The 27185-nt window shown below is 35.8% G+C and overlaps 1 protein-coding gene across 1 annotated transcript in view; it reads right to left on the minus strand.

Moving 5' to 3' along the window:
• Window positions 1-7157: 7157 nt before the first annotated feature.
• LOC103180447 (adhesion G protein-coupled receptor A3) overlaps window positions 7158-27185 on the minus strand; it is a 152536-nt gene continuing 132508 nt past the window's right edge. The window contains exons 16-20 of the mRNA XM_007896329.2: window positions 23782-23909; window positions 22407-22530; window positions 17659-17804; window positions 10531-10626; window positions 7158-9809 (exon numbers count right to left, since the gene is read on the minus strand). Coding sequence (XP_007894520.2) covers window positions 8576-9809; window positions 10531-10626; window positions 17659-17804; window positions 22407-22530; window positions 23782-23909 — 1728 coding nt within the window. The 3' untranslated portion in view covers window positions 7158-8575. The remainder of the gene's footprint in view (window positions 9810-10530; window positions 10627-17658; window positions 17805-22406; window positions 22531-23781; window positions 23910-27185) is intronic.

Here is a 27185-nt window from a genome sequence, read left to right on the forward strand (position 1 = left end):
AGGGGTTAAAGAGACTTCTGCGGGAGTGGGGGTGGGAGAGCAGCAACATTTTCATATCACCTGTCAATAAATTGCTGGGATCAGTCGAACTGGAGCAGCAAACACTGGGGGAGGATAGAGACATTGCAGATTTGAGATGAGAACAGACTATTCGTGGCACTAAAGTCAGTCAGTCTGGACTCCAGAGGCTTGGTTCAGCTGTGCAATGTACATTCAGAATGTTACCCCAAACCTGTAACAAGTGTTCCCGTTTAAGAAATAATACATTCATGGACAATTATACACTGCCCACCAATTTTGGAAACTGTGCAGAAATCTGAAAGTACAGCAATAATGATTCTTGGATTTAATTATAGCACCTACATCATTAAAATGTTCTGAAACATTTTATAGGTACAACAGGTGAATTACCAATTGATTTGGAGAATTGTGGGCCATGATACCTGAAGAAACTCCTTTCTCTTTTTGAATTGTTTGATAGGTTCTTTTAACATCCCCTTGAACAGGCAGAGAATATCTCTGTTTAACATCTCAATCAAAAAGACAGCACTTCCACCAGTGCAATACTCTCCAACTTGCACTGAATTATATGCTCAAGTCTCAACATGTGGCTTGAAACCACAACCTTGACAGGCAAGGGAGCTACCAACTAGGTCAGACTGATACTAGGCATATTACAGGTTTAACCAGGATAACCTGCCTTAGTAACCATTTGCTTGCTAAACTTGCTTACTAAGTAACCAAAGGTATCTAAAATGGGAAGGTCATGGGAGCTGCAGGTAACCCTGTTTCTTAACCTTTTTGATACCAGGGCTCAGTTTCTTCTTAAAATGTGGTGGACTATTAGTAAATGGGCCTGTCAGATCACTCAGTCTAAAGACATCTGTATAATAATAATAATACTCATGTTTCACATCAGTAGCATGTCTCAAAGTGCTTCACAGGGGTCTCTGTATGTGGGATAATAATAATAATGGACCAGCCATAAGATTAACACAATCATTGCATTACCTTGTAGGTTTGGGGCAGCTGAATCCTCTCGCCCAAGCCACCCCCCCACTTACGTATTTTTAAAAAATTGGGAGCCATTTTCATGGGTGCGCTCAGGAACCATTCACAAGGGCACTCAGGAAATTTACCAATTAGAAATCTGCCCCTGAATATAACCTAATTAGTAGATAAGACTGTCATTCTAACCAGTTTAGTAACTAGAAAACTATTAGTTGAATTACAATATTGAATATTTAAGCTTGGCAAAAGTATGGGCAAACGGGAAAAAAAGCAGCAAACAGGTTAAATCATATCATATGCTTCTGGCAGAAAAGATAATAAGTTAAATTGCTTAGATACCATAGAAGGAAATTAAAGAAATGAAAACAAAGCATGACATTAAACTCTCTGTCTAACTGCTAGAAATCTAATATAGAAAAATATGAACTTAACTCCATCCTTAATTTAAAAAAAAGGCTGAAATTGGCTTGTGAACATTGAAAACTAATTATTTTATCACAAAGTGATAGCCACCAGCTGAGACCATTTTATTCTATTAAATGCATTAAAGTTGATAATGGAACATTCACTAAAGCAATGCATTCTTGCATTTCTTTGCAGAATTGTATAGATAACAGGGCTGCACAGAACAAACAAATAGAGATCTGTTTTCAAGAATTTTTCCATGCTATTTCCAAAAAATATTCTTCATAGCAAACACTTCTCAAAACCTATGTGATTAAGTATGATGGCAGATTTCTCCAAATATCAAAAACGTGTCATGGCATAAACATGGCATTTACAGGTCAATCTCTTGTCTTTCATGGGGGGGGGGGGGGGGGTGCAAATTCTTGAAATCTTTAGTAGGAAGGATGCAAGTGGGATTTATTGAAAAATCATGCCACTTCTTAGGTATAGTTTCAGAGTGAAGAGAATCACTAGTGGCCAAATGGCATTTGACATTACAGAGAAGGACTACTTCACAGATAGTCACTTGGATCTTTTGCCTCAGTTAATTGTAACCTTTTACGGTGAAGAAGTACAGTTCCAGTGAGGAAATTACCAAGAAAGGTTTCCAAATCTTATCAAGTTATTAGGAGTATAAGAATTATGTTGATCTGAATACAATATTGTGATGGTTATTTTGTATAACCTAAAAAAACTAAAGACATATACTGTAGTTACAAAGTATCACTACACATTTGATTTCAGTTAAAAAAACACAAAATAGGATTGTTTATCATTGTCATAAAATTCTATTTATTCATGCTATCACTTAGTTACATAATATTTTAACAAATGCTTTATACGTCATCCTTTGGGAATAGGCATTTGCATATTTTCTCTTCTTCCACTGTACACATTAACTGCTTGTCAGTTTGAAGTTGAACGTCATTATTAACTATCCTATAATTTCAGTCTGGTTCAAGAGGTAGGCTTCTCAATTCTGGATCAATTGAGACTTGAGCTCACAAATATTAGTGACGCCTTGGATATGAAATGTTAAATCTAGGTCTCGTCTTCCTGTATTTAAGTAGGTCTTGAATAGCATTGTCTTGCCTCCTTCAAGTCCTGTCTAAAGACCTTCCTCTTCGACCTTGCCTTCGGCCACCCTCCTACCCCCACCCCACCTGTCCTCCACCCCTCCTGAACATAACTCCCAGCTCGGATCCGAAAAACCCTGACTGTCCAATGCCCTGGATGCCTTTCCGATGTGATCAACAACAAGATTACATTTGTATAGCACCTTTCATGTCGGGAGGACGTCCTAAGGCGCTGGACAGTGTACAGCATTTCAGACCCGAGCTGGGGTCAGGGAGGGAGAAGGGAGGGGAAGGGAAAGGGGATGGCCGATGGCATGGTCGAAGAGGAGGGTCTTGAGGCGGGACTTAAAAGGAGGCTAAGGAGGGGGCGAGGCAAGTGTAATTTGTTGTTGTTGTTGTCTTAATAGGTCTTAAACCCCATTACAGTATTTGAAAAGAGAATCGAGTTTCAAGTATCTTGGTCAGAAATGCTTCAGGTTAATTGATCATTTTGCTCATGACTATTTGTAGGACTTTACTGGCACAAATAGCTGCCTACAAAGAGCAGTCTAAAGAAATTTAATTTTATTGTAATTACTTGTGAAACTCTTTGAGATCTTTCAATGTGATGAAGAAATATAAAAAATCGAGTTCTTCATTTCTATTGTATTTATCCGCTATTACTTTTAAAATAGCATTTTTTATTGTAAATAATATAATGCAGTAATATAGTGTAAGGCATAATTCAATAATACATCTACATTTTTAGAGGAATATATTAAATGGAATTAAACTTTAAGACAAGTTTCTGTTTTATACAATATTAATTACAATAATATGTAGGATGAACTGCATCTATTTGCTCAGGTCTGTAGATGGCACTGTTCATGATTTTCCTCCCGTTCAATCGGTTCCAATGACTGACTCCCCCCTGTCCCCCATCCCAATTTGGTTACCTTTTATATGTTATTAAGGATCATTTCATTTTCTAAGTTATAATCATATGCGTAGCACCTTAGGTGTTTTTTCAAAATGTCTGCAAGCATTTAAAGGAAAGATACATATTGATATCAAAACTGGTTACATTTGTAGTTTCTTACATTCTTTATCACTAATCAGTTACTTTGTTTTTATTCGTCTGTTTTGTCAGATGGATTGAACAAACAACTACAAAAGTCCCATGAATGAATAAATGTTTCATAACAAATTGATTCTTGTAATGTGGTAAACCTATCAGGTATCTATATCCTTACCACAGTTTGTCGGCCACCCTAAGACCAATGTTAAACTGAGTAGGATCACACCAATGCAGTTAACTTGAACATCAGAGAGAACTGAAGACTTTTTTAATAAAAGGATTATTTTGTTGCCTCAACTGTTCATCGTAAAAGTAAGTAAGCATTTGGGTGACTACCCTATACTGGCCTTTAGATACTTTTTGACTTCCTCATTCAGCCATTGTAGTCTTGGTCTGGATATTTTAGTTTTTTAAAAAATATGGATATATAGTCTAATGTTTCTCTAACTAAAGCAGTCTTTTGAAATATTTCTGCTGTTTTATTCATAGTTCTGCTTCACGTTCAGGCCTCATTAGAACTCTTCATAGACGAAAAATATCTTCTAAAACTGAGTAGAGCTGTATTTTTTTTTGCCTGATAATAATAATGTGTATCAAATATAGTTGTACATTGATCATTAGAACTAAATGTTCACCCACTTCCAGATTATTAATCTGTTCTGGTAGGCTGCCAAATAGTAAATCTTCTGTAGCATCTAGTATTGTACATTGGTTCATGTGCTGTGTTGAGAAAAAATCATTTGAAATACAAGTAGAGAGACATAGAAAATAGAGATAACATTTTTAATTTGGTGCACCCAACTGAATAATAGGTGACTGATGAGCCAAGTGCATATGATGGGGTTTCTATGAGATGTATAAATAATAGTTAACTCAATCACAATCTGCTTTCTCTGTTTCATTAAGTTGTTTATCAAATTGGGATGGGAGGGAGGTAGTGGAGAAAGGAAGGCAAGAAATAAGTGAAAGAACCAAAAAGCAAAGCTTGATCAAATTCGTGTCTATCTGCAGGATCTAGTACATTTTATCTACTGACATATGTAAGTGTTTGTTGTACTTTTATGCTCATTGTATTCAAGTGCTCTCATGCAATGCAATTCTGGAAAGAATTGTGCCCTATATAATGGTTACCATGGTTAGCATACTATTAAAATAATTCTATAATGTTTCTGATGATATTGCTCAGTTTTAAATTCTTGACTTGAGAACAGAGCCAGTTCCCTTGAAGGCAAAGATTGAATCAGGAAGACAGAAATTGCAACTTAAATTGTTCTGTTCATTCAAGTGGAAAGTTTGGTAATGTTGGCAGCTCTTATGGAGTGCTTCAGGCTCAAGCAATGGAGGCATTTGTTATTTCTGTTTGATACTGAAAAAGTGCAGTGCAAGATATTCTCCATAAATCCAATCTTCTTTGTGATATAAATCAATAGATGCTAATATAAATCAACTGTTGTCATCCAAGAGAGAAAGTCATATGCACAGAACATTTAGCTATAAAATAACAAAGATAAACAAATTGGCATTAGGTCTAGTCAGCCTGAATTGATCCAGTTGCAATCTTAACATGAAGGTAGATACAAATGATTAATCTTTTTAAAACAAAGCCAATTGTACATGTACAAATTTCATTTTCAAGGATTTTTCGCTTTTGCCAATTTGGATTCAGATACTTTATCCACTGGGTAATTCAGTGGACAATATTTTGTATTAAGCAGGATTTCTTTCTTCGAGTTATGCGCATTTATAAAGTCATACAGTTAAGTAGAACTAGATCATTTAGATAACACCGTGTTTGGTCAAAATGCCACGTAAAACAAACCGAGTACATCAAGTGCCTCTGGATTCAAATTAATACATTCTTCTTCTGATTAGTTAATTTTTCACAGGAAATTTATGGGAGGAAAAATACTATGTTACTTATGTCAATTGAAAGTAAATTAGATGGAGCAATATAAAATTAAACAGAAGAATTATTCTTTTCTGAGGCACATTTCAAGGGCACTCGTGGCCATCCAGAAGCTTGTCCAAGTAATCATTCTTCATGTGCAGGCCTGAACAATGAATGTTGGCAGGCTATTTGACTCAGTATGTGGTGTCTGTGTGTGTTTATGTATGGGGATGGTTCACACCAGAGCTGATCCTGTACTTTTCTGACATGGACACTGGCCAGCAGCAGTCTTTGGATAGTGATTAGGAGCCAGAACCATTGCTTTTTTTTCTTATTGCGTAGGCCACAAATCTGCAATGGAATTGCAGTGACATTATTATTGTCCAGTTGAGATCAGTCATCTCAGGAATTTGAACCTGAGATCTTCTTTGCATTGCTAAGGAGTGCCATTGGTGTAGATTTCTAAAATTTAGTTTTATAATAAAGCAGAAATGAAAGCATCGCCGTCTGGTTCCATGTGCATTTGTGCTTGTAATTCACCAATCTGTTTTAAACCTTTGGAAGAAGTATGGGCTGTTTCTCTGGAGGGAAGGAAGGAACATTCCTGGATAAGTTATTTTGGGCTACTGCATCAAAACCAATAACAGAGCATAAGAATAGACCTGGGAGTAGGTCACTGTCCACTGTCTCACTCACGGAATGATCCACGATGCAGAGCAAGCTAAAAGGGTGAGCAAAAAAACATTAATATCAGGGAGAACAGATACATAACCTATTTAATGTAAAATAATGAATGCCAAAGGTAACATTAATGTATGGTATGAGGTTTCCTCTTTGTTTTTTTGGCTCAGGATACATACAATTTGTTGGGATCATTAATGCACATATGTGTTTGTATTTCAACCCTGACCATGTGGTGTTTTATATAATATAAACAAGGTAGTTCCTCCCATGCTGTCATTCTTTAAATATGTCTGGCTTTAGCTGAGGCTGAGTTAAGATGTTCAAATGAATAAACAAATACTGTATTAATGAAGAACAATAATGTGTAATGGAGAGATGTAGAATCATGATGATACAAAATAAGGGTAAAATAATCCTAATGTTTTGATAAAGATTAACGGATGAATTATGGTGGGGGTATTATCCTGAACTGAATATGTGTATCACGCATGCAAATATAAGCCCAAACCAAATGTGTAATTCCATGCATGTATATAATATTTAAATGTCTAACTCATCTCTTGACCAGCTAATGAATCTATCCCATCCTAATTGCTAAAAGTAGTGCAGTGTTTGTTTCACTATTTTTAGTGATCGGTGTATGAAAAATACTAATGTCTAGTACAATATATAAAAGTACTTTGTTTCCATTGTCCATCCATGCAAAACAAAATCAAGAAATGCAGAATGATATCATGTTGGTGTGCAAGATTACAGGAAAATGTTCCGAAACAAGAACCAGTAATTTGTTGGGATACGATGTAAATTATTTAGACAATACAGGCCAATAAAATACCTCGTATATATTATAAGAATATATAATTTTCAAGAAATACAGGGTGTTAAAGGGAATTGAATACACTGCAAACATATAATAAATCTCCAAAACAGTGACAATTTTCCACAAGAATAACAACCTACCATAAATGCAAATTATTACTTCAAAGACTTGCCATTGACACTTGGTACAGAGAGTTGGGTTAAACTAAAGAGTTTACATCAATTAGTATGACTTAAAACTCATATGGGATGAAAAGCTTTACATAGATCACATGAAATCTGTGAGTCATAGATGGTATGTGATACAATATGCAAGAATTCTTCACTTTGAATTCATGAAGAACTAAAGAACAATTTTGAGTGATTTTATCCAATTCATTTCTAGTTTTGCTAACACACACTAATTTTCTATGACAAAATGCAGTTATGAATATAGTGATTAAACATCAGCCACAATTCTGTTGCAAAACTAGGTGAATCAAATGGAACTAATTTCATCCAATTCTACAGAATATTAATAAAGTTAATGAAACGAATTGTGAAAAGCAGTCTAATCGAGAGAGATGACAAAGCTGATTTGAAGGCTTTTTTGTTTTTTTTTACTAATATACATTGTGATATCTGCATTGACTGGAGACAATTCATTATACAGTGTACACTGTAACATACAACAGGCACAGCATGCTCTGTACAAAAAAACTGATGACTGTCATCTCTAGCACATAGTATTAACCTTACACATGTATTGTGCCACTTTACCTAGTGAAAGAGCCAAATGATTGTGTTAGTTGCATTATTGTGTCAGCCACATGTATTGAAAGAGGATACAATGTCATTGATCTTTACATTACCAAATTTAGTTTTCACACATAGCAGATGGGTGCTATTGATGATTCAACTCAACAAAAATCAGGCAAGTTACCATTCTTACAACAGCATGTTCTATATCCGTGGAAAATGCATTTGATATAAAATGTCTTCCTACAAATTTAAAGAGCCAAATTTCATTTAACCAATTACAGTAAAAGTTACACAATTATTCAGTGAAATGGATACTTTTGTTGATTTGGTGCTATTCTTCCAATCCTGTAAGAGAATACTTATATGTCATGATCCCACGTTTGTTTTTTTTCTAAGAGTATTATTTCCTCCCAAAGTCAGATTTTTCTTTTGATGATAGTTAATATGTCTCTGATTTTAGCTTTCCAAAGTGCAACTAACTCTTTAATAGAACAATTCTGTTGACTGCACATGTTGTATGTTTCAATTGAAACCATATACATTGATAGAAAAATAATGAAAAACTTTAACTTAAGTGTGATATATTTGCAGACTAATTTAAAAATAACGTCCACATTGTGGCAACACTAAATGCATCTTTTGCAGCTTGAAATACAAATACATAATATAATACTGGTTTTATGATATTCTTGTATGTGCTGTACATATATATGTATGCATACACACATATAATCTATGTATTTTGAAAGATCTGCACACTGGAAATATGCAAACAAACACATAAGCATTATACAAAACGTACATACAACCTGTAGCTGTAATGATTGATTGTAGAGTTATTGATTTCAAAAACTACACAGTAGTTTCATTTTTCCAAGGACCAGTTCTTATATTTCCTGTACTGTCTGAAGTATAAATCATGGCTTCATGCAGGTTTCCCTTGAGTATTCCATTTTGGTTGGCTACACTTAGGGGACATGATTGTCTCCTTGGGTGCATCTCAAAAGTAACTGCTTGGTGAATAGGCTCTGTGGTGATTCCGCTGTCCACTTTAGCACACCCATATAGCACTGTGCTGGCATCACTGCTTTCAGGCTGGCAGAAGGTAGGATACTGATCGCTTTTTGTAGAGACAGCTTGCCTTTGGCAGGTCTGGCTATCCTGGATACTGTGGTGACTTTCTGTATGCGAGCTGTGAGCACTTCCATCCATGCTGGAAGGAATATGATACGCATATTCTCTCTGGGTTGCAGATCTGCTGTGACGAATGAAATGTCGTGGCTTTGTTCGGCTCTTTTGACATCTGTGAATATGCATCCCAGGTCTGCATGTACTGTCTGCATGTAGATGAATATGGCCTTCATCGTCAATAATTTGATCATTATGCATTTTGGCACAACAAGGTGCAACTGGAGAAAGGCAGTTCACATGATTTTGAACAGCCTGCAGATTGGTTAACTTGCAGAGTCCAGTGACTGAGTGATTACAACTGGACGATGATTTGCTGGGACAAGGAGAATCCAGGAGACATGGTGCATGAAGCTGAGCATCACCATTCATTGTAACTTGGGGTCGGACATTCATTCGTACAGAGTATGTATTTTTATTTGATTTGCAGCAAGACCACCAACAATGCCAGACATCATCCCGCTTTGCACAGTGATGGACGAGAATGAAGAGTCCTAAGGTCACTGAAACTGCTCCATACAAGCAACTGAAGATCATATCTAAGAAATGTCCTTGTGAGACTGCGAGGGCTCCAAAGGTCCACATGGCAATAAACAGAAATAGAGTGAATACTGAAGCACGAAGCTGAGCCTTGAAAGAATGTTCATTCTCCAGCATTGAAGAAGAGACCATTGAACATGTATGTGACACAGAGCCAGAGTCTGTCACGTGACTGGGACCTACCTCTGTGCTTGCCAATCGTTGCTGCTCCTCTGTCATTTCTTTCAGCTCATATTTCCTCTCAGGGTGACGCTTGAGTTGTACCAATGCACATAGAAAATATACACAACTTACTAGCACAATGAATGCAGCAGGACCATAAAATGCACCAAGACTAGGCTCCCATGCCATCCAACAACTGTGAGTAGAAAAGAAACGCATTGATTTATAATTGTAAGTCGGAAGATAAAAAGGAAATAGTCAGTGAGTGATCTGATCCATTTATGCATAACCCGAAAGAAAGAATGTCATGAGCAGGTTACAATGACCAGATTCCTATTTTACTTTTTTTTTAAAAAACTAAAAAGACACTCATTCATATAAGATGGTTTTCACCAGAAAAGCACTTTGTGATACTAAAGTATGAAGTGTAAATCAATTAGTTCTTTGCTGTAAAATGATCCCTTAAAAGATCGTGGGCACTTTACTGGTAGAATAATTGTGCATGAAGAGAGCTCAGCCCCTTGCACAAGTTATTTTTTATAATTAAAAAATTATAAATTATAAATGAAATTTCCCACTATTAATGACTTTACCACTGAAAGCTGGATTTAATGCATTTTAAGTAATTATGTTTGTCTATATTTTAGATACAAGCTACTTGGTACATCAGCATAATTTTAAAACATTCACAACCATATGGTGATTTTGATGATGGTACTGATAATGTTCAAATTAATATGGTAATATTTATACTGGCACAAAGAGTTTGTGAATCAATGCCCTAATAGGGCAGGAGGATACTGTGCTAGAGTGAACAGTGTTACTTAATATCATTTAGATTAGTAGAAATTATGATTTACTGTCCTGATTACTATTAGTATGGAGATTTTTTTCCTGGAACATGCTTCTGTACTTACTATGGTGCCATGTCTTCACTCCCATAATTGTTGATATTCGTTGCAGCAGTGATTCCACAAATTATGAAAGGAATGCCTCCGCCAATTAAATAAAACCTACAAAAGATTGGTAGCCAGGTCAAAGTAAATTTTAAAAAAAGCAAATTAAGCAGGTTGCAAAATTACAATTCAATACCCTATTTTAGAAGTTAATAAGAAATAGAAAGAAATGCATTAATCCAGTTATAATACCAAAATAATACTCGAGAATTATATAATTTCTGATCTGAGTATTCAGCATATTTTCCATATAAAAATTGATAAATAATTGTTATATGGAAAAAATCATAATAGAGCCATAAGGGAATAATATATTAAAAATAAAAAAGAAACATTACTCCTAAGGATAAACATAGTTATAGAAAACATTGCATTATAACTTTAGAAATTTAGGAAGTGCTAAGAGCGATCTACGAAGTGTCCAGGCAAGGATCACATCCCTCAACTTCAACAGGATTTTGAACTCAAGGTATCAAGATGAATGTGCTAAATATAGCACCTCTATATTGTGTGAGGATGCCCTAAGGGTATCATAACCAAAGGCAAAACGAAAAATACTTGACAGGTGAATCATTTCCAGTTGCATTCACAAGGTTAAGCTAGAAACAGAATTGATATCTCTTAAATTTAAAGAGGTAACGGATTTGCTTTAAGGTTACTATAGATTTAGAGACTTTTGATCCTGTCCTAAAGGGTCGATAACAATCGCAAATAATTTGTATGTAGGTTGCTTGCATGTGAGGTGCTTCAGCTGTGAGTATCTGAGAGGGATGGAATATGGATTATAATTAAAATAAATAATTTTACCATCTTGGTCTGGTGTCCAAGCTCCATCTTCATGGCTGCTAATCTCATGAGTTTATGTGAAGGCACGATCAAACTAACTCCATAATCTGTCTCAACGTCTAATCTGTATCCCATTATTCATAAAATAGATCACATATACATTAAAAACCTGGCTGGTGGGCACAATGAGGGTGGTGGGGATGGGGGGGGGGGTGGGTGGTGGAGAGTTCCAGTCGACCGTATTTCAAGCTGATTGAATATATCAGAATTGCAATGCCAGTACTGGCATTTTAATTGTTTGAATCCCATGAGCAGAAGATAGTGAATAAGCTATTGTATTTTCTGCTTCACCAGGCTTTCCCCCTGTTAAGTGCTCTGAGTTGCTACCCTGCGTGGAGGGCGCTCTATAAGTGCAAGTTGTTGTCGTTGCTTGCAGGATTCAAACTGAGTCCAACAACAATTTGCATTTATATAGCTCCCTTCACACAGGTAGCATCCTGGAGCTCCTAAAGTTGATATCACTGACCACTGAACGCCAGTGAGGATGGTGAGGCAGGGGCGCACCCTAGGAGAGTGGGCCAGGGGCAGTCTGTACACAGACCCCAGACATTTTTTTTTATATTTCCATTTCAGACCCGGTTTGACGTGGTACAAATTCCGGATACCTGGTGTCCGGTAAGGTGGGGTTTTACTGAACGAAAAGCTTTCCACCTGAGGTACTTGCTCATTGCTATGAATCACAACATACCAAACAAGCTGTCTTGAGAATCATCATTTCAGTGCAGATATTTATCCACATACAAGTTATTTGCAAGGGTTTTGAATTGTTCAACTAACTTTTGGAGACTTGTTTATTAGAGAAACTGCAGAGGATCGATGTAGCCTTACCTCTGTGCTTTCCTGATAACTAAGTGCTCCTGACTCTGTTCATATAAATTATAACAATAACAAGAGACTAAAATCCTCAGTGCATTATATGATTTTTCCATGTATTACTTTACTGCAGCCCACTGTATTTCTTTCCCCCAAATAATTCCATATTCATATGCTTCATAATGCAAATGTAAGTAATTGTTAACAGTCTAAATTTAAAATAGTTGAATATTTTTAAGCTTATTTCTCTAAATTTTAATGCAACAATATAATACATTTCCCATTTCAAAATATTAGTTAATTCTTGCTCTGAACGAATTGATAAATCGACCTGTAATCAACTGAATGCCAATTCTTTCACGAGGCATTTGATGCAATCAATTTAAAATGTTATCTGAGATTGTGTTGCTGCCACGTGCCAAAGAATCAAATCTATTTGAATTACCAGGCAGCCCACAGCAGCTTTGAAAGTCAATTACCATCAAGATGCCCTTCTCACAACAAGTGAGCTACTATTAATCTGTCACCAAGCATCAGGATACCTTTCAGTTACCTGGCTATTTTTAAAATGAAATTTTGCAATATTTGCCAGATTAATTGGAGATCAAGGAAAATGAAGAAGGAAGAATGGTTGTAAAGTTAATTTATTATAGCATAGGTACAGGAGTAGGCCATTCAGCCCCTCAAGCTTGTTCTGTCATTCTATTAGATCATAGCTGATCTGTACCTCAACTCCAGTTACCCGCCTATGCCCCATATTCCTTACACCTTTATCAACTTTATTAAGTGTACAGTAATCCTAAAAAAANTTAAAAAATGATCTACAATGGAATTTTTTTATCTTGCCTTTAGTATTTACTAAATATATAGTTATACCCATTCTATCCATATATGGAAATATTAATGTCTCATTCAATTCATTCTGATCTAATTTGCTAAGACTTATGTCCATTCTGCACATCCTGAATGAAGATATTATTTGGCATTTTCCCAGGAAATGATGTGGGAACGATGCCAGGTTGGTGTCTTTACTATTGATATGTTAGATACTGATGAAATGGTATATCAATACATTACAAAGTTTAATGATATACACTCTACCTCGTATTTTCAGTTAATAAATCAACAACCTTTGATACTCTTGGGAGTTACTCAATTGTATCCAGATCACGTTTCACATCCAGCTGGACCCAGAGTTGACAGCCATCAGCTAAAGGCTGTAGATTGCTTTGCATCGATAGCCATTAATGGCTTTGCAAAAGAAGGGAATTCCGAGCTCCTCACAGGTGAGAGAAGACTAAACATCAAAGAGTATCTAAAGTTATAATTTTTATTGAAAACCAAAAACAATAATAAATTGGTCATTTTCAATTCTACGACTGTTTGTGGGACATTGCTGTGCGCAAATGGCTGCCGCGTTTGCCCACAAATATACAGTCAATTCACTTTACAGTGTGTTCTGTGAAGCGCTTTGGGACGTCCTCCCGACGTGAAAAGCGCTATATCAAATGCAAGGATTATTATTATTATTATTATTATAGTTTTCAAACATAATAATTTATTTGTTTATTTGCATTTCCTATTTTAAATTATTTAGAACTATAGGATTTTTTTTAATATCACAACAAATAATTTAACACATTAGAAAGATGAAAATGGAGTTGGGCTTTTGTCCCTGCGATGCTACTAACAAATTGTGACCTTTATCCAAAGGAAGGCTTTTGTGTGTTTTGTTTTGTGATTTATCCTGAACTAATCATTCCTGCTACAGGCAAAACAGAAAGCTGAAACAATACAGCTTGACATTCCTTCTCCTACATTTTCTCTCTATTTCGAAGTACATTCATGAAACTGAACATCAGTGCAGAAGGTACCTAATATTCACTTTCAGCTTTCTATTCTGTGGAGACAATCAGATTGATCCTCATACGCACCACTGCTACCATTTAAAACCTGGCTGTTAGAACAAAGACAAAATGTCTCTCAATTTTTTAAAAAATTAATTTGATGAAGAAAGTTTATATTGATTTCAATTATAATCAAATGCTCATAACTGAAAAACAGCTTATGCTTTTAAAAAAATGTTGCATGTAATAGCTTTACTCGAGCGTATACCTTACAAAACTAAAGTGCAATATATTTTGATTACCGTTTATACATATTTTTCTCCTAAAAGTGGATTTAGAAAGATGTACTGGCCTATGGCTGGCCTCCTAATTTAAGGCTCTATTTTTCTACTCAAATAAAAAGAGGTTGGAATCAGTGAGGCATTGTGTCAGAATGCATAGTCTGACACCTCCAACAAATCCTGTTGCTCAGTATATTCAGTAGAGCATGGCAAAAGCACTGTTATTTATCTTCTGAAACCACAATTTCAAGGACATTTTTATAGAATCCCAAAGACTGAAATTTTCTATATATTTATTGATGTTTAAACTACTATTAGGCATATATTCTGGGCATCAAAAATAAAGTGGTATTGTAGAGTGTATAATAATTTTGGGAACATGAAGAAACATCTATCATACTTTGATAATCTTTGCATTTGATGTAGCACTTTTCATAATATAATAATGCTTGCATTTGATATAGCGATTTCCACGTCTTCGAGACGTCTCAAAGCGTTTCACAGAATATACTGTAAAGTGAATTGACTGCATATTTGTGGGCAAAACGCGGCAGCCAATTACTCACAGCAATGTCCCACAAACAGTCGTGGATTGAAGTGACCAATTTTGTTATTTTTTGGCGACAGGCTATTTCAAAGTGCTTCGCAGGATATACTATAGAGTGTAGTGACTGTGTATTTTGTAGGCAAATGTGCAAGTCAATTTGCACACAGCATTGTCCCACAAACTACATGACAGCATTATTTTGATTGGTGAAACTGTCCCGCGCAGAGGTCTGCAACTCACCTATCCCAGAGAGTGTGCTGAGCATTTACCACCATCTTTTTCTGGGCCAACCTTTAATCGTTCCAGTTAAATTGTGGTTTCATTCTAGTCATTTGTCTTCTTTAAAAGTTTCAGACATCAGCCTTTATCAAAAGCTTCAATGAATTCTGGAAGAATCCTCTAAAATGCTCTCTTTCATTTTCTCCATGAACAGCAACCATTGAATAAATAGATTTATAACTCTTCGATTCTTGTTTCACTTTTTTAAAATTGGAATTACACAAATTATCCTCCATTCTCAAGAAGAGTCATGTATTAATGAATCTCCTAAAAATATTAACAAGAGTCTCACTATTTCCTTTCCTGTTTCCCTGAGGATTTCATCATATATCCCAGATGGTCCAAATATCCCAAAGACACTGCATGTTTCAAGTTTTTTTCAGCAGCTTGATGAATTTCTTCATCTTGCTGATCTCAGATCAGATTGTAATCAATTGTCCATGAATGTGTAATTGAGAGTCTTTTAGAGCAAGTTGGATGACAATAAATTCTGGATTGTTTATGTGCTACTGGAGCTTCTGAGGTTCCCAAATTCTATTGAGCTACCTGTCTCCTATATTATTTTACCAATAGCTGAAAGTATTTTTCATAAGAGGCAGAAAAATAATTTGTTCTTTAGCCTGATATCAGGAGCCTGAAATCGAGATTTTTTTTGCCTTATTTGGATTGCTGTGTTAAGGCGGATGCTTCCAGCGCCTCACTAAAGATATTCCTCTATGAGTGATTGGAAGAAGGAGGTAAGAAATAGAGTCACTGAGTATTTCATGTACTCAGGCATTAAAGGGAGGTTACAATTTCACCTCTTTTTTTAAAAAACTGTGAAATTTGCAGTGTGCAGGATTTGAGCTTTGGGAACTAATGTCCATGTGGACGACATTAGTTTTAGTAAATTACCATATGCAGAAAAAAATAAATGAAGAAGAATTACCCCTTCATGCTTTTGTTAATCAATTTCTACACACCAAAGTAATATTTTGAAGCATGGAGCTTGCATATCATTAGGCTAATATTTTTAAATTAGTCTGTGAATCATAATTGCCTATGCTTTGTTATAAAATCTGTACGTATGCACAATTAGCTGTGTAATATAGCTAATTTACAGTTATGTTTTACAGAATTGTATTACACACGAATTATCCTTATTCCCTAACAAATAGCAAGAGTTAATAATGCTTCTTGAATTGAGGAAACATTTAAAATAAGTACAGACAATAGCAACAGTCTCTCCCATTGTCTAATTAAAACATTATTAGTATTGGGTAACTACTGCATATGGTGTTTCTAAGCTCTTCCATTTAGAACCAAAATGAAGGATAAACAGTTCTTCTGCAATGTTATCCATAAGTTATGCTACAGTAAAGTGCTCTGTTAGGGCTACACCTAGAGTACTGTATGCAAGTCACCTTAGCAAAAAGTAGCTGATCAGACCTTAGAGGCAGTGCAACAGAAAGTAACGAGGATGATAGCCAATGTTAGAATAATAAGCGGTGAGAGCTAATAGATAAGTAAGAGCTTTTCAGCTTTAAAAGCAAATGTCATAGATGAAGTCTTGTAGAAGCATATAAGGTAAGCTTTTAAATGTGATTGAGAAAGTAAACCCCAAACAATACTTGGATATGCCAGTGCAGCAGAACATGAGGGCATGAGTACAAGATAGCAAACAGCAATGTAGGACAGACACCAGGATGCATTTATTTACCCAGAGGGTGATTAATGAATAAACTGGGTCACCAGGAAAGGCTGTTGAGGTCAGGTTGCTGATGGACTCATTTAAGAAACAGCTTGATGGTACGTTGGATGGATGGTATGCTGGTGATGTTAAAACTAATTTTTAGATTATTGCAGCATACTGCATTTTTGCTTTGCCATAACTTCAAGTGCATTCCTCAAAATGATGTAAAAATTACACTGATTATACATTGACGACTGTCCATTAAAAAAACATCTCAGAAAGGTTCTGTACTCAAACGAGTGAAGATTGCTCAAATAGTTCAACAAAATGAGCTCAACAGGCTTGCAGTAAATGTTGCCACATTTGACTGTTTAGAAACATTACACCCAAATAGTTTGATTGCATCGTCCCCTACAAATGCAGGAAATGTGTTTTATTAATTTATTTCCCAACTGACTGAGTACCAATTCTCAGAAGAGCACAACTTGGGAGATGCCAAGCAATGTTAATGTGTGTGTATGGGGGGTTGGGGGTGGGGGGGGAGTATATGTTCGATACAAAGCAAATATGACAGCTTGGTCAATGTGTAGCTTCTAGATGGTGTATGACATGGAACATATTGATAAGGGAGAAATAAAATGTGGGGATAAAAACACAAATAGACATAATTGTTTTCCTTTCGCCTGCAAATGTTTTCATGAGTTTAAATATGCCACAAACATTTTCCTGTGGAACAAACAAGTAAATATGTTATTTTGTTAGTTTTAAAAGGAAGCAAACTTTTCTGATTTCCTCGTCCCTTACCGAAGCATTGGTTGTTGTGGATGTGGAGGCTGGTCAGCATCTTGGTATTGAGGAGGTTTTCTTGTTACTTGCTTATAAATGTTCCTGGCCGTGACACTTATCCAGAAGATTGTGGATAGAGTAGAGTAATGCAAAACGATTCCAACCTAAACACACACAAAGGTAGTTAATTAGGTAAACAGAAAAAAAATATGATTTTATTGTTATTATGGAAAGCATACAAATTTCTTCCTTCCATAATAGATCATTTGCTTCATCTTATAACCTTCCTGTTCTCTTGACAATTGGACAATATCAGAAAGGAGCTGTTCTTATTTTCTAAGAATAAATTTTGTGGCTCAATCATACTGAATCTTCCCATATTGGTCAGAGAGAACAGTAAGGATGAATGTCCATGTGTAGTTTGAATAAACTGTGTTTTTTAGATTTACTCATGATTCCTAAGAATAATATTCCAGAACCACTCTGGATTAGAAATCGCTGCAGAATAATATATCATTCTGGTAACTTCAATATGAAATAGAAAATAAAAAAATCACTATAAACACACGTTAGTATGGCTGGGTTCCAATTGGCTGATTGTAATGCCATTTTACCTAAAAACAAAGAGTGACATCAATGGCTTGACTTTTCAATAAAGAGAAGAATTGAGCTCGAGTCCCATCTGGACCTTGGAAAGATTGATGATTGAGGTAAGTGGACCTTGTCTATTTAATATGTCTATTTATATGGCTTCCAGCAGCATCCAATGACATTTTACTCTTAAGTGAAAATGCTCACAGAATGCAGGAAATTATTGATAGCCAAAAAACTTTGGTTTATAACCATAATCCATTGTCAGTATCAGCATTTACAAGGTCTGGACTTTGCTATGAAATGCTAATACTGTAAATATTGGAATTCTTTATTGCTCCAGAATGATAGCTTAGATTGTTGTGTTCCCAGCATTTACGTTTGATGGTGTAATTCCAATGCTTCAAACGTTTAAATTGTTTAGCAGGAAAATGAGGACAAAATCTGAAACTATACTGCCTGCATTTGAAAACAAATGTCATGTTATATGTCTGTGGTGGACCTATTAAAACAAGTTAGGGAAGGAAATTAGGGTATGCAAGTCTCTATCAAAAATTTGCATTGCTAAAAGCTCTTTTCATAATCATTATGTAGTCCCTGTGGTGCAGCAGGAGCTAGATAAGCCTACGGTATTATTTCCAGCTAAATTACTTTGATATAAGTGACCTTGAAAGTGGAACAAGTTGCTCCTCCTAGTTAGCCCCATTAAATGACCAAATGAAACAGATTTTTAAAAAATTGATCTCATATACATTTTCAATGTATAAAAAAGTAACGAGAGGTCCAACCTGTGATGGAGACCTGAAAATAAAGGGTAATGTATGTATATTCTAATGCTATAGACCTGCTAAAGAAAAGTTGATCAGCACCATGTGCATCCAGGACCTGATGATTTCCAAATGATTAAATTGAAGATAGAATGTTAGCGTTTCTAACAATATTCCCCAAAGTAATTAAGGATTCTTGAATAAAAAGCTTTGTATATTTGAGAAGGGGCAACATTGTTTTAATCTGGTGAAATGAAGGACTGAATTACGATTAGTTTGTGCAGCTCATGCACAGTTTTGCTGTATTTGAGCACACTGCATTAAACATTCTCTGTGTGCACTGTATTAATTTATGCAAATTGTGTATTGTAAATTGAAGTATTACGTCCAGAGATCATGGCAAAAATACAAAATATGTTTCTTCATTAATACATGGTAGAAGTGAGTTTAAAAATTTAAATTACTCAGATTTTAACATTACTTTATGCTAAACCAGATTCTTTTAACAAAGTTCTAAAGCTTCTTTATTCCAGTTGGCTTTGAACCTTCCATTCTTATCTTGATAATGTCTCCATTAACCTTGTGCTCCTTCTACCAACTTTGCTCTCTTCAGAGATGCTAATCTCAGTTCATAAAATCTTAATTTTGCATTGTGTGAATTCAAATATTTTACCTGTTGCCACAAACACGATTGAACCTTATAGAGAGGTGTTTAAAATGTTCAATGGGATTGAAAAAGTAAACCCAAAACAGTACTTTAGGATTCGCCAATATAGCAGAACAATAGGAGATAGGTTTGGAGTTACAAAGGACAATTTCAGTACAGCAGGAAGTATTTCTTTAACAATGGTAAATTAATGACTGGAACAGGTTTCCAGGAATGGTGGTTGGGGCCAGTTCACTGGACTCATTTAAAAAATGGCTGGATACTGTAATGGGAAGAGGATAGGGTGAGTATTCTGGAAGGGTGAGATCAAATGGGCTGAAGGGCCGTCTTCCTCAAAATCAAACTTGTGATCTTGTGTAAGAAGAATTCATTGGTTTGAAAACAAAAATAGAACAACAGCATTCTTTCACATTCCAATTAAATGCTTAAAGATCTCTTAGTTAACTTTCAACTTTCATTTATTCAGGTGAACAATATTAGAATACTGCTTTCCAAATTCATTAAGACCCTGTTATAAGAAAATGTTCCCGTCTTATCCTGAAAATGTAAGTAATAAATTTAATCTCAACATTGTTAAGCGTTAATTGGTTTTCTTTTCAGTCAATTATTTTTCTCCACAATTTTCCTCTCCTGGGGGCATTTCACTAATTTTTCCTTACACTGGAGTACTGTTCCATTGCTGCTGGGCCATTTTTAGTACCTCAACCAATGGTCATTATTCATAATTAAGCCTCGTCATTGAGTGGTTGCAGGCTATTCAACAGCAGGAGGCTTTACGTAATGAACCAGGATACTATCTTAATCTACCATATGCGCACCTTCCAGCATAGCTCTCTGGATAGCAATCAGAAAGCGGAAACCTGGCTCATTTTCCCCACACCCCAACCTGGGGACATTGAGGCCAATTCGTACTTCCAAAGTGCTACCCGATTGCGATCAGTACAGATCAGAATTAGAAACTGCAATCTTATGGTCTTTATAGTTTAGTACTTCACAATGCTGTACACAATGCTGTACTCAACGCTTTTGCCTCTTCAGCCATCAGTAGTTAGCATCAGAATTTTATCTATCATTTTTTATGGTCAACACTATTGGAATAGGCCAGTTTATGATAGTAATGTATTTATAAAATGTTGAAAGAACTGTGTAGGTGAATTATAAGCAACTAGTGATCAATTTGGTAGAGGTACAAACCTTAAGAACTGCTTTGATTCAGTTTATAAATAATTACTACTTTAAGTAGAAACACATTAGATACTTCTAATAATGACAGATTAATACAGAAGTTTATGGAATAATATGAATTATAGATAGGATACTATAAATAAGACCTTCATTGCAAAAGTGTTTTCCTCCAAAAGGAATGCGTTAACTAATTAACAAATAGAAGAAAAATTACAATAATGATCTTGATGACAAGGGTGGAATGCTTTTACTAGATCAGCTTCTATGTCCTTCTAGCTAAATTAAAGTGTTGAAGAATGACTTACACATACATAACAATTTGAAAAAAGATTTTAAAAAAAGGTTTAAAAAAANCTCACACCTGATAAGAAGCATGTCACAATAAATAACATAAACAAATTTCATTTATATAGCGCCCTTCACATAGATTAACTATATATCTTTAGTTACAATTGACTTCTATCTTAATTTTATTATCCATTTTGCTTTAACTTTATTTCAGAGATGTTTGTTTGCTTTTGAATTAGAAATGGGTTTATTTGCGATTCTACTGCAGATAAGATAATGAGATGAGGGATGCTTTTGCGTTTCGCTATGACAGGTGAGTGTTCAGTTTGATGCTACTGATCTTATTGAAATGGCTTTGGAACCAAATTATTGTTGCGGTCATTGTATCTTTATTGAAGTGGTATTTCTTGTCCAACTTTGTGCAATACAAATTTACATTCATATGGCACCTTTCACGTTGGGAGCACGTCCCAAGACACTTATGTTTGTTCAGACCATTTTATCTTTGTTATGAATAAATTCAGATTAGCTAGATGAACTATAAATCAGCAATAAGAACTGTCATTGTTCAGTGATTAGAAAACCAAAAGTGTCTGTGACTGACGCTTATGAGCCCAAATTTGTTTTGTGAAAATACAGAATGATAATTGGTATGCATCACACAGTCAAGTGTACTCTCAAGATTGTCACTGCAGTAAGATGACACTGTACCTTACTACAACCTTCAATCCGGTCTTTCGCTGCAAACATATCTAGTTTCCTCTAAACTTGTTTGCAAGTGTTTATACTGTACTATTGGGAGTGAAGCCACAAATCCCAGCAGTGTACTAATATGAAGTGGGAAGGATGGTTTACAGACTCTGCTCCAGCTTTTTGGGTTCCCTCCATTCTCTACTTACTATTTAGTAATTTTACACAAGCTTAGCTGTTTGCAGTTATGATAGAAAGCAAAAAAAAAAGATTCTGGAAGTTGCAAAGACCATTCAATAATTTATGTAACAACAAATAAAGATTAAGAATAAACAATGGAAATGGATTTGGTTCAGTCATAACCTTATTTCCCTAATTGCTTTTCTGTGTAAAACATAAGAAGACACAGAGTTTCAGATTAAAAATAAAGGAAATGTGAATTGGACCCTGACTTGGCTGATTCATTATCTCAGTATTCAATTGAAATGTTCAACGTATTATACACTATTCAGAAAGAGGCTGCCATTCATTAGGCTTTACAACCTCCCCAATAGAAATGGATAAACTACAATACTCACAGCTTGACAGATGATCGGATATTTGGTGCGATTGATGCCTCCAGCAAATACAGCACAAGTAAGGGCAGTATGGAAACAGAAGTTCAGCAGCATATGCCAGCCCTTCCTGCTAATGCGGATTGTGCTGTAATTAAAAAAAACATTCATTTGTAACACTGATGTATTTTTGCAATTATTTTAATACTTTAATAGATACAGAGAGTTGTGAAATTATACAGCTAGATTGCCAGACTACTTGTGATATTAGTCTTTCTAATCATTCACACATTTTTGAGTTTACTATGATCTACATAAACAGCAGATAATTAAGGTGTGTTATCTCAATGATTAATTTGAAGTGCAAATGCAGTATTACATACTACTGAACAATGGGGGATAGGTATTCCACTATTATATATTATGTCTCCAAGTGACGATAATTCTGTTATAAATCAAAATAATTTGCTCAGTATTTTATCAGAAATATTTCAAGTATGGTTTAATATGGCAGCTGTTTATTGCTTTCTCCAAAGGTAGGCGATAAAATGCCTAATACGTATTAAGCTGTACATTCACTCAGGTGAGTTCAGTTCCAAGTGCTTCTTCTTTCATCAAAGAGATAGTGCGCTTGTTTAATGAAACCATTTTCCTTAACAAAACACACACCACAAGCTTTATTTAAAAAAAAGTACTAATGGGTTTAAGAAAGAAAACATTTTTAAGCTGTCATATCTATACAACAGTCACATTCAAATCTAAATGCATGAATGTAATAATTTGATAGCATCAATGTAGAAAAAGGTGAAATAATTCATTTGTAATGTTATCACACATATGTAGTGCATAGACCTCACATCAAAATGTTGCTTTTTTTTAAAATCACATCCAAAATAACATTATTTGTGGGAACTGAGTGGAACAGTTGGTTAGATTTCTTTCTAACTTTGGGATTTCATGTTTAATCAATCCCAGAATGATGAATTGTAAAATTCTTCTGCCTGCTGGATTGCAGCTTTCTATGTAAAAAAAATAATTCGGGGAATTTACACCCCTATTCCTGATGTATTTGAATCCTCATCACAGAAATAGGCACAGTTCAGCACAAAATAGCAATTTGTTTGTATTGCCGGCTGTATTATCATCAGTAGGCTGGTATAAAAAATGAAAATATGAATGATGCAGAAGTGGATGCCCACCTGAAGTTGGAATCAAAGTATTGTTTGAGAGAGGAGTAGGGGGAGCCTTACGCTGTGTCTTACTCATGCTGTACACGAGATTGGACATCTTTTGTTTACCTTGAAACATTAGCAGAAATACGTACTAAAAAAACACGGTATACCTCTGACACAGTTAAGGTGCAATGATACAATAAGTATTTACATTTTGGAGTTCTTACCTGTGATGCACAATATAGGTGATAATGGATGCAAAGAGGCACAGCAAAAGGACTGCAGTGCACGCATATACCACAGGGTGCAAGAACTCCCCTTGGTATTGATTAAAGGAAAGCACTGTCTTCAAATCCTGTAAAACAATTCAGAGGAAAATATTAGGTTTCAAGACAAAGTGAGCTCATTTGAATTCATCAAGCTTTTGAATGTATCTTAATCAATAGTTATATCTGCTAAGAATCCAAAAATCACTTCCAGTGGGCAAAAATAATTTGGAAAGAACATAAATGTTTTGTCAGTAGTTTTTACTAATTACACTTACACTAGATAAGCACAGATTTATTTCCTTCTTACACATAAGAGGATCACAGTAATGCTGTATTTTCTTTGTGGTTATTTAGTTATTAACGATGCAAAGCTGGATATTTGCTCAGAGATGAGGGTCTGGATGGTTATTTTGGTGCTTGACTCTTCACAGCTAATCATTATTACAAGTGGCTTAACACTGTTTAGTAAAAACAGTTCAATGTTTTGATATTCCTTAGTAGGATAAATTCCAGTGTCAATAATGAAATATAGCTCATTTTACCTTGTCCCCACCAAACTCTATTAAAATGCTTTCACATTCTGCATCTCTTTGCTTCCTTATTGTGTTGCAATCAAGGTTCATCACATCATCTCCAACTCTGACTCATTCCGCCTAAGCCCTTAATTCTGTAGAATTCCTTAGCTCCGTCAGTCTTCCTGCTGTCCAACTATCCAGAGGCTTTTAGAATTCAAACTTGGTACAGCATTACCAAATCATTACTTATTGATTAAGTTCATCCTCTGTCCTTTCTTGGATCACCACCAAGATATTTCCTTTTAAGAATATTTCTGATTAGGTTTGCAACATTGACCCCATTGCTCCCAATCAAGCCTCAACTCCCATTCCCCCTTAACTATATTGTACTGGAATTTCACAATATTTTACTGTTGTCGTCTTTTTCATCAATCTCCCAGTTTTCACAATTTCACAATCTGTTAATGGTACATCAGCTGTCTCTTGATTCATATAATCATGTTTTAAGTTCTTCCTAATATATTTGTTTCCTGACGTGTTCTCTTCTATTACACAGCTTTTATATCCAAGTTTGCACTTAGAGGCAAGCCTGCCTCTGGAGGCGACTCGTAATGAAAAACAGCTGTTTTTTCCAGCACTAAATTAGGGAGAAGTCTATTCTGAGTCACATCTCCCATGGCTTTTGCATACAGGCGATCCTTTCCCATATTAAAAAGAGATGTGCCATAGAGATTATCGCAAATAATGTTTCACCCTCAAGCAAACATCTGACATCATCGCATAAGTAACACGATGGAGTCAGATGCCCTTGAGCTTGTGCAAAAACATTCAAAACTTATTTTTGCAGAAGTGAGAAAGGAGCAAAGTTGCTGACATTTGGACGCATTTCCCGGCCTCCGATACGGTTATTTTGGCAGCTGACATTGTAAAAATAGATTTCCAGTGTTTTTGCACATGCATGAAGGAGCTTATTGCCATGCGCAAGATGTCATTTTGCCATATGTGCCCACCGAGAGGCAAAGTTGAAGAAAGACATGAAATGTGGCAACACCTCCTGTTTGACACTACATTTCAAGTCCTGCTGCATTTCAGTTCTGATAAGTGGTCATAAATGAAATAATAACCTATTTTTCTCTTTCAGTGAATTAATTTGCGGTAGAATTCCAGTGTTTTATTTTTATTTCTTTTGAACGGTTGATTAAATACAGTACAGAACTGACTTTAGTAATGCTTTGTAATTCTCATTCTTAAACCTAATCTGGAATAGCAGATCATGCTCCTTTGCAGGTGCAATTAAAAGTGGTAAGATAAATGACTTCCGTACTAATACACAATGCTGATTCCGAGGGATTTGAGCTTAGAGGGGATGAAAAGAGCATAATAATTAAATGATTGTAACATCAAAGATATTTGACTTGAATTGGAACCAATTTTTAGCATTTTTGAAACATGATGAGCATATTTCATTTATTATATACAATAATGATATTTATAATAATTGTAATGAAGCAGTTCAGTCTTTCACACTGCATTTCCTGATTGAGTACTTCCATTTTTAGAAGCTTTGGACTACACTGAAAACATGCAACTTCCTCCATGTGTGGAAACTGGGCTAATTTCACATCTTAAGGCCTTGATACAACAACAAGATTACATTTGTATAGCGCCTTTCATGTCAGGAGGATGTCCCAAGGCGCTGGATAACCGATAGAAGGAAGCGACTGATTTCTGAATGCTGAGCTATCATTAAAAGAAACTGACCTTATAGGTGGTAGACCGATTTCTTACAAATTTCTCACATTGTATTAACTTACAATCATTCATTTGATACCACTTAATCAATTTTCCTTTTTGACTTTCTTTTCATGTAAATATTTCACTTACAATGGCACATGCCGTAGTGCAGCTTACTGACTTATTGATTGAAGCAATTACCACTTCCTAATGTATTGTCAGGCCAAAGTGGAAAATGGGGCTTCTTTGAATTTAGAATTCCTATTATTCACAAGGAGCACAGTTGTGAGCAGATTATACATGAGTGAAAGATTTCAAGAAAGAATCTGATATTCTGTCTAGCGCCTTGGGACGTCCTCCCGACGTGAAAGGCGCTCTATAAATGGAATCTTGTTGTTGTTGTTGTTGATGATATGTTAACAGTGTATCCTATGGATTTGCTTTTAAACACATTCTGAACTTGTTAACAGTTAGGCTTCAGATAGTCCTCTCATTTATGTTCAATAGTCCAACATGAGGTCCTCACCTACAAAGCCTTCCATGGCCTCATCCCATGCTACCTCCACGACCTCCTAATCCCCTACCAACCCACCCGCTTCCTCCGCTCAGCCGGCTCTAGCCTACTCCACGCCCCCTGACCCACCCGCCCCACCATTGGTGGGAGAGCCTTCAGCCACTCTGCCCCCAACCTCTGGAATTCCATCCCCCGATCACTCCGTCTCGCCTCCTCCTTAGCCTCCTTCAAGTCCTGCCTCAAAACCCTGCTCTTTGACCATGCCATTGGTAAACCCCCTTCCCCTCCCCTCCCTTCTCCCTTCCTGACCCCAGTTCGGGTCTGAAATGCTGTAAACTGTCCAGCGCCTTGGGACGTCCTCCCGACGTGAAAGGAGCTATACAAATGTAACCTTGTTGATGTTGTTGTCTACTTAATGTAGGAGTTAATATGCTCAATGCATTGCTCTGCTCATAGATTTAGGTCTCAGTATATTCATAGTGGCATCTAATTGTCTGGTCACAAAATATGACAAGGTTAGCTTAGTTTGGTTGTGCAGCTGGTTAGAACATTTGCAAAGGCAAAGCATCTTGCCCACAAAATATTTTGCAAGTTGCATA

Source organism: Callorhinchus milii, unplaced genomic scaffold (genome assembly GCF_018977255.1).
Source record: "Callorhinchus milii isolate IMCB2004 unplaced genomic scaffold, IMCB_Cmil_1.0 Scaffold7, whole genome shotgun sequence".
In the NCBI taxonomy this organism is placed as follows: Eukaryota; Metazoa; Chordata; class Chondrichthyes; order Chimaeriformes; family Callorhinchidae; genus Callorhinchus; species Callorhinchus milii.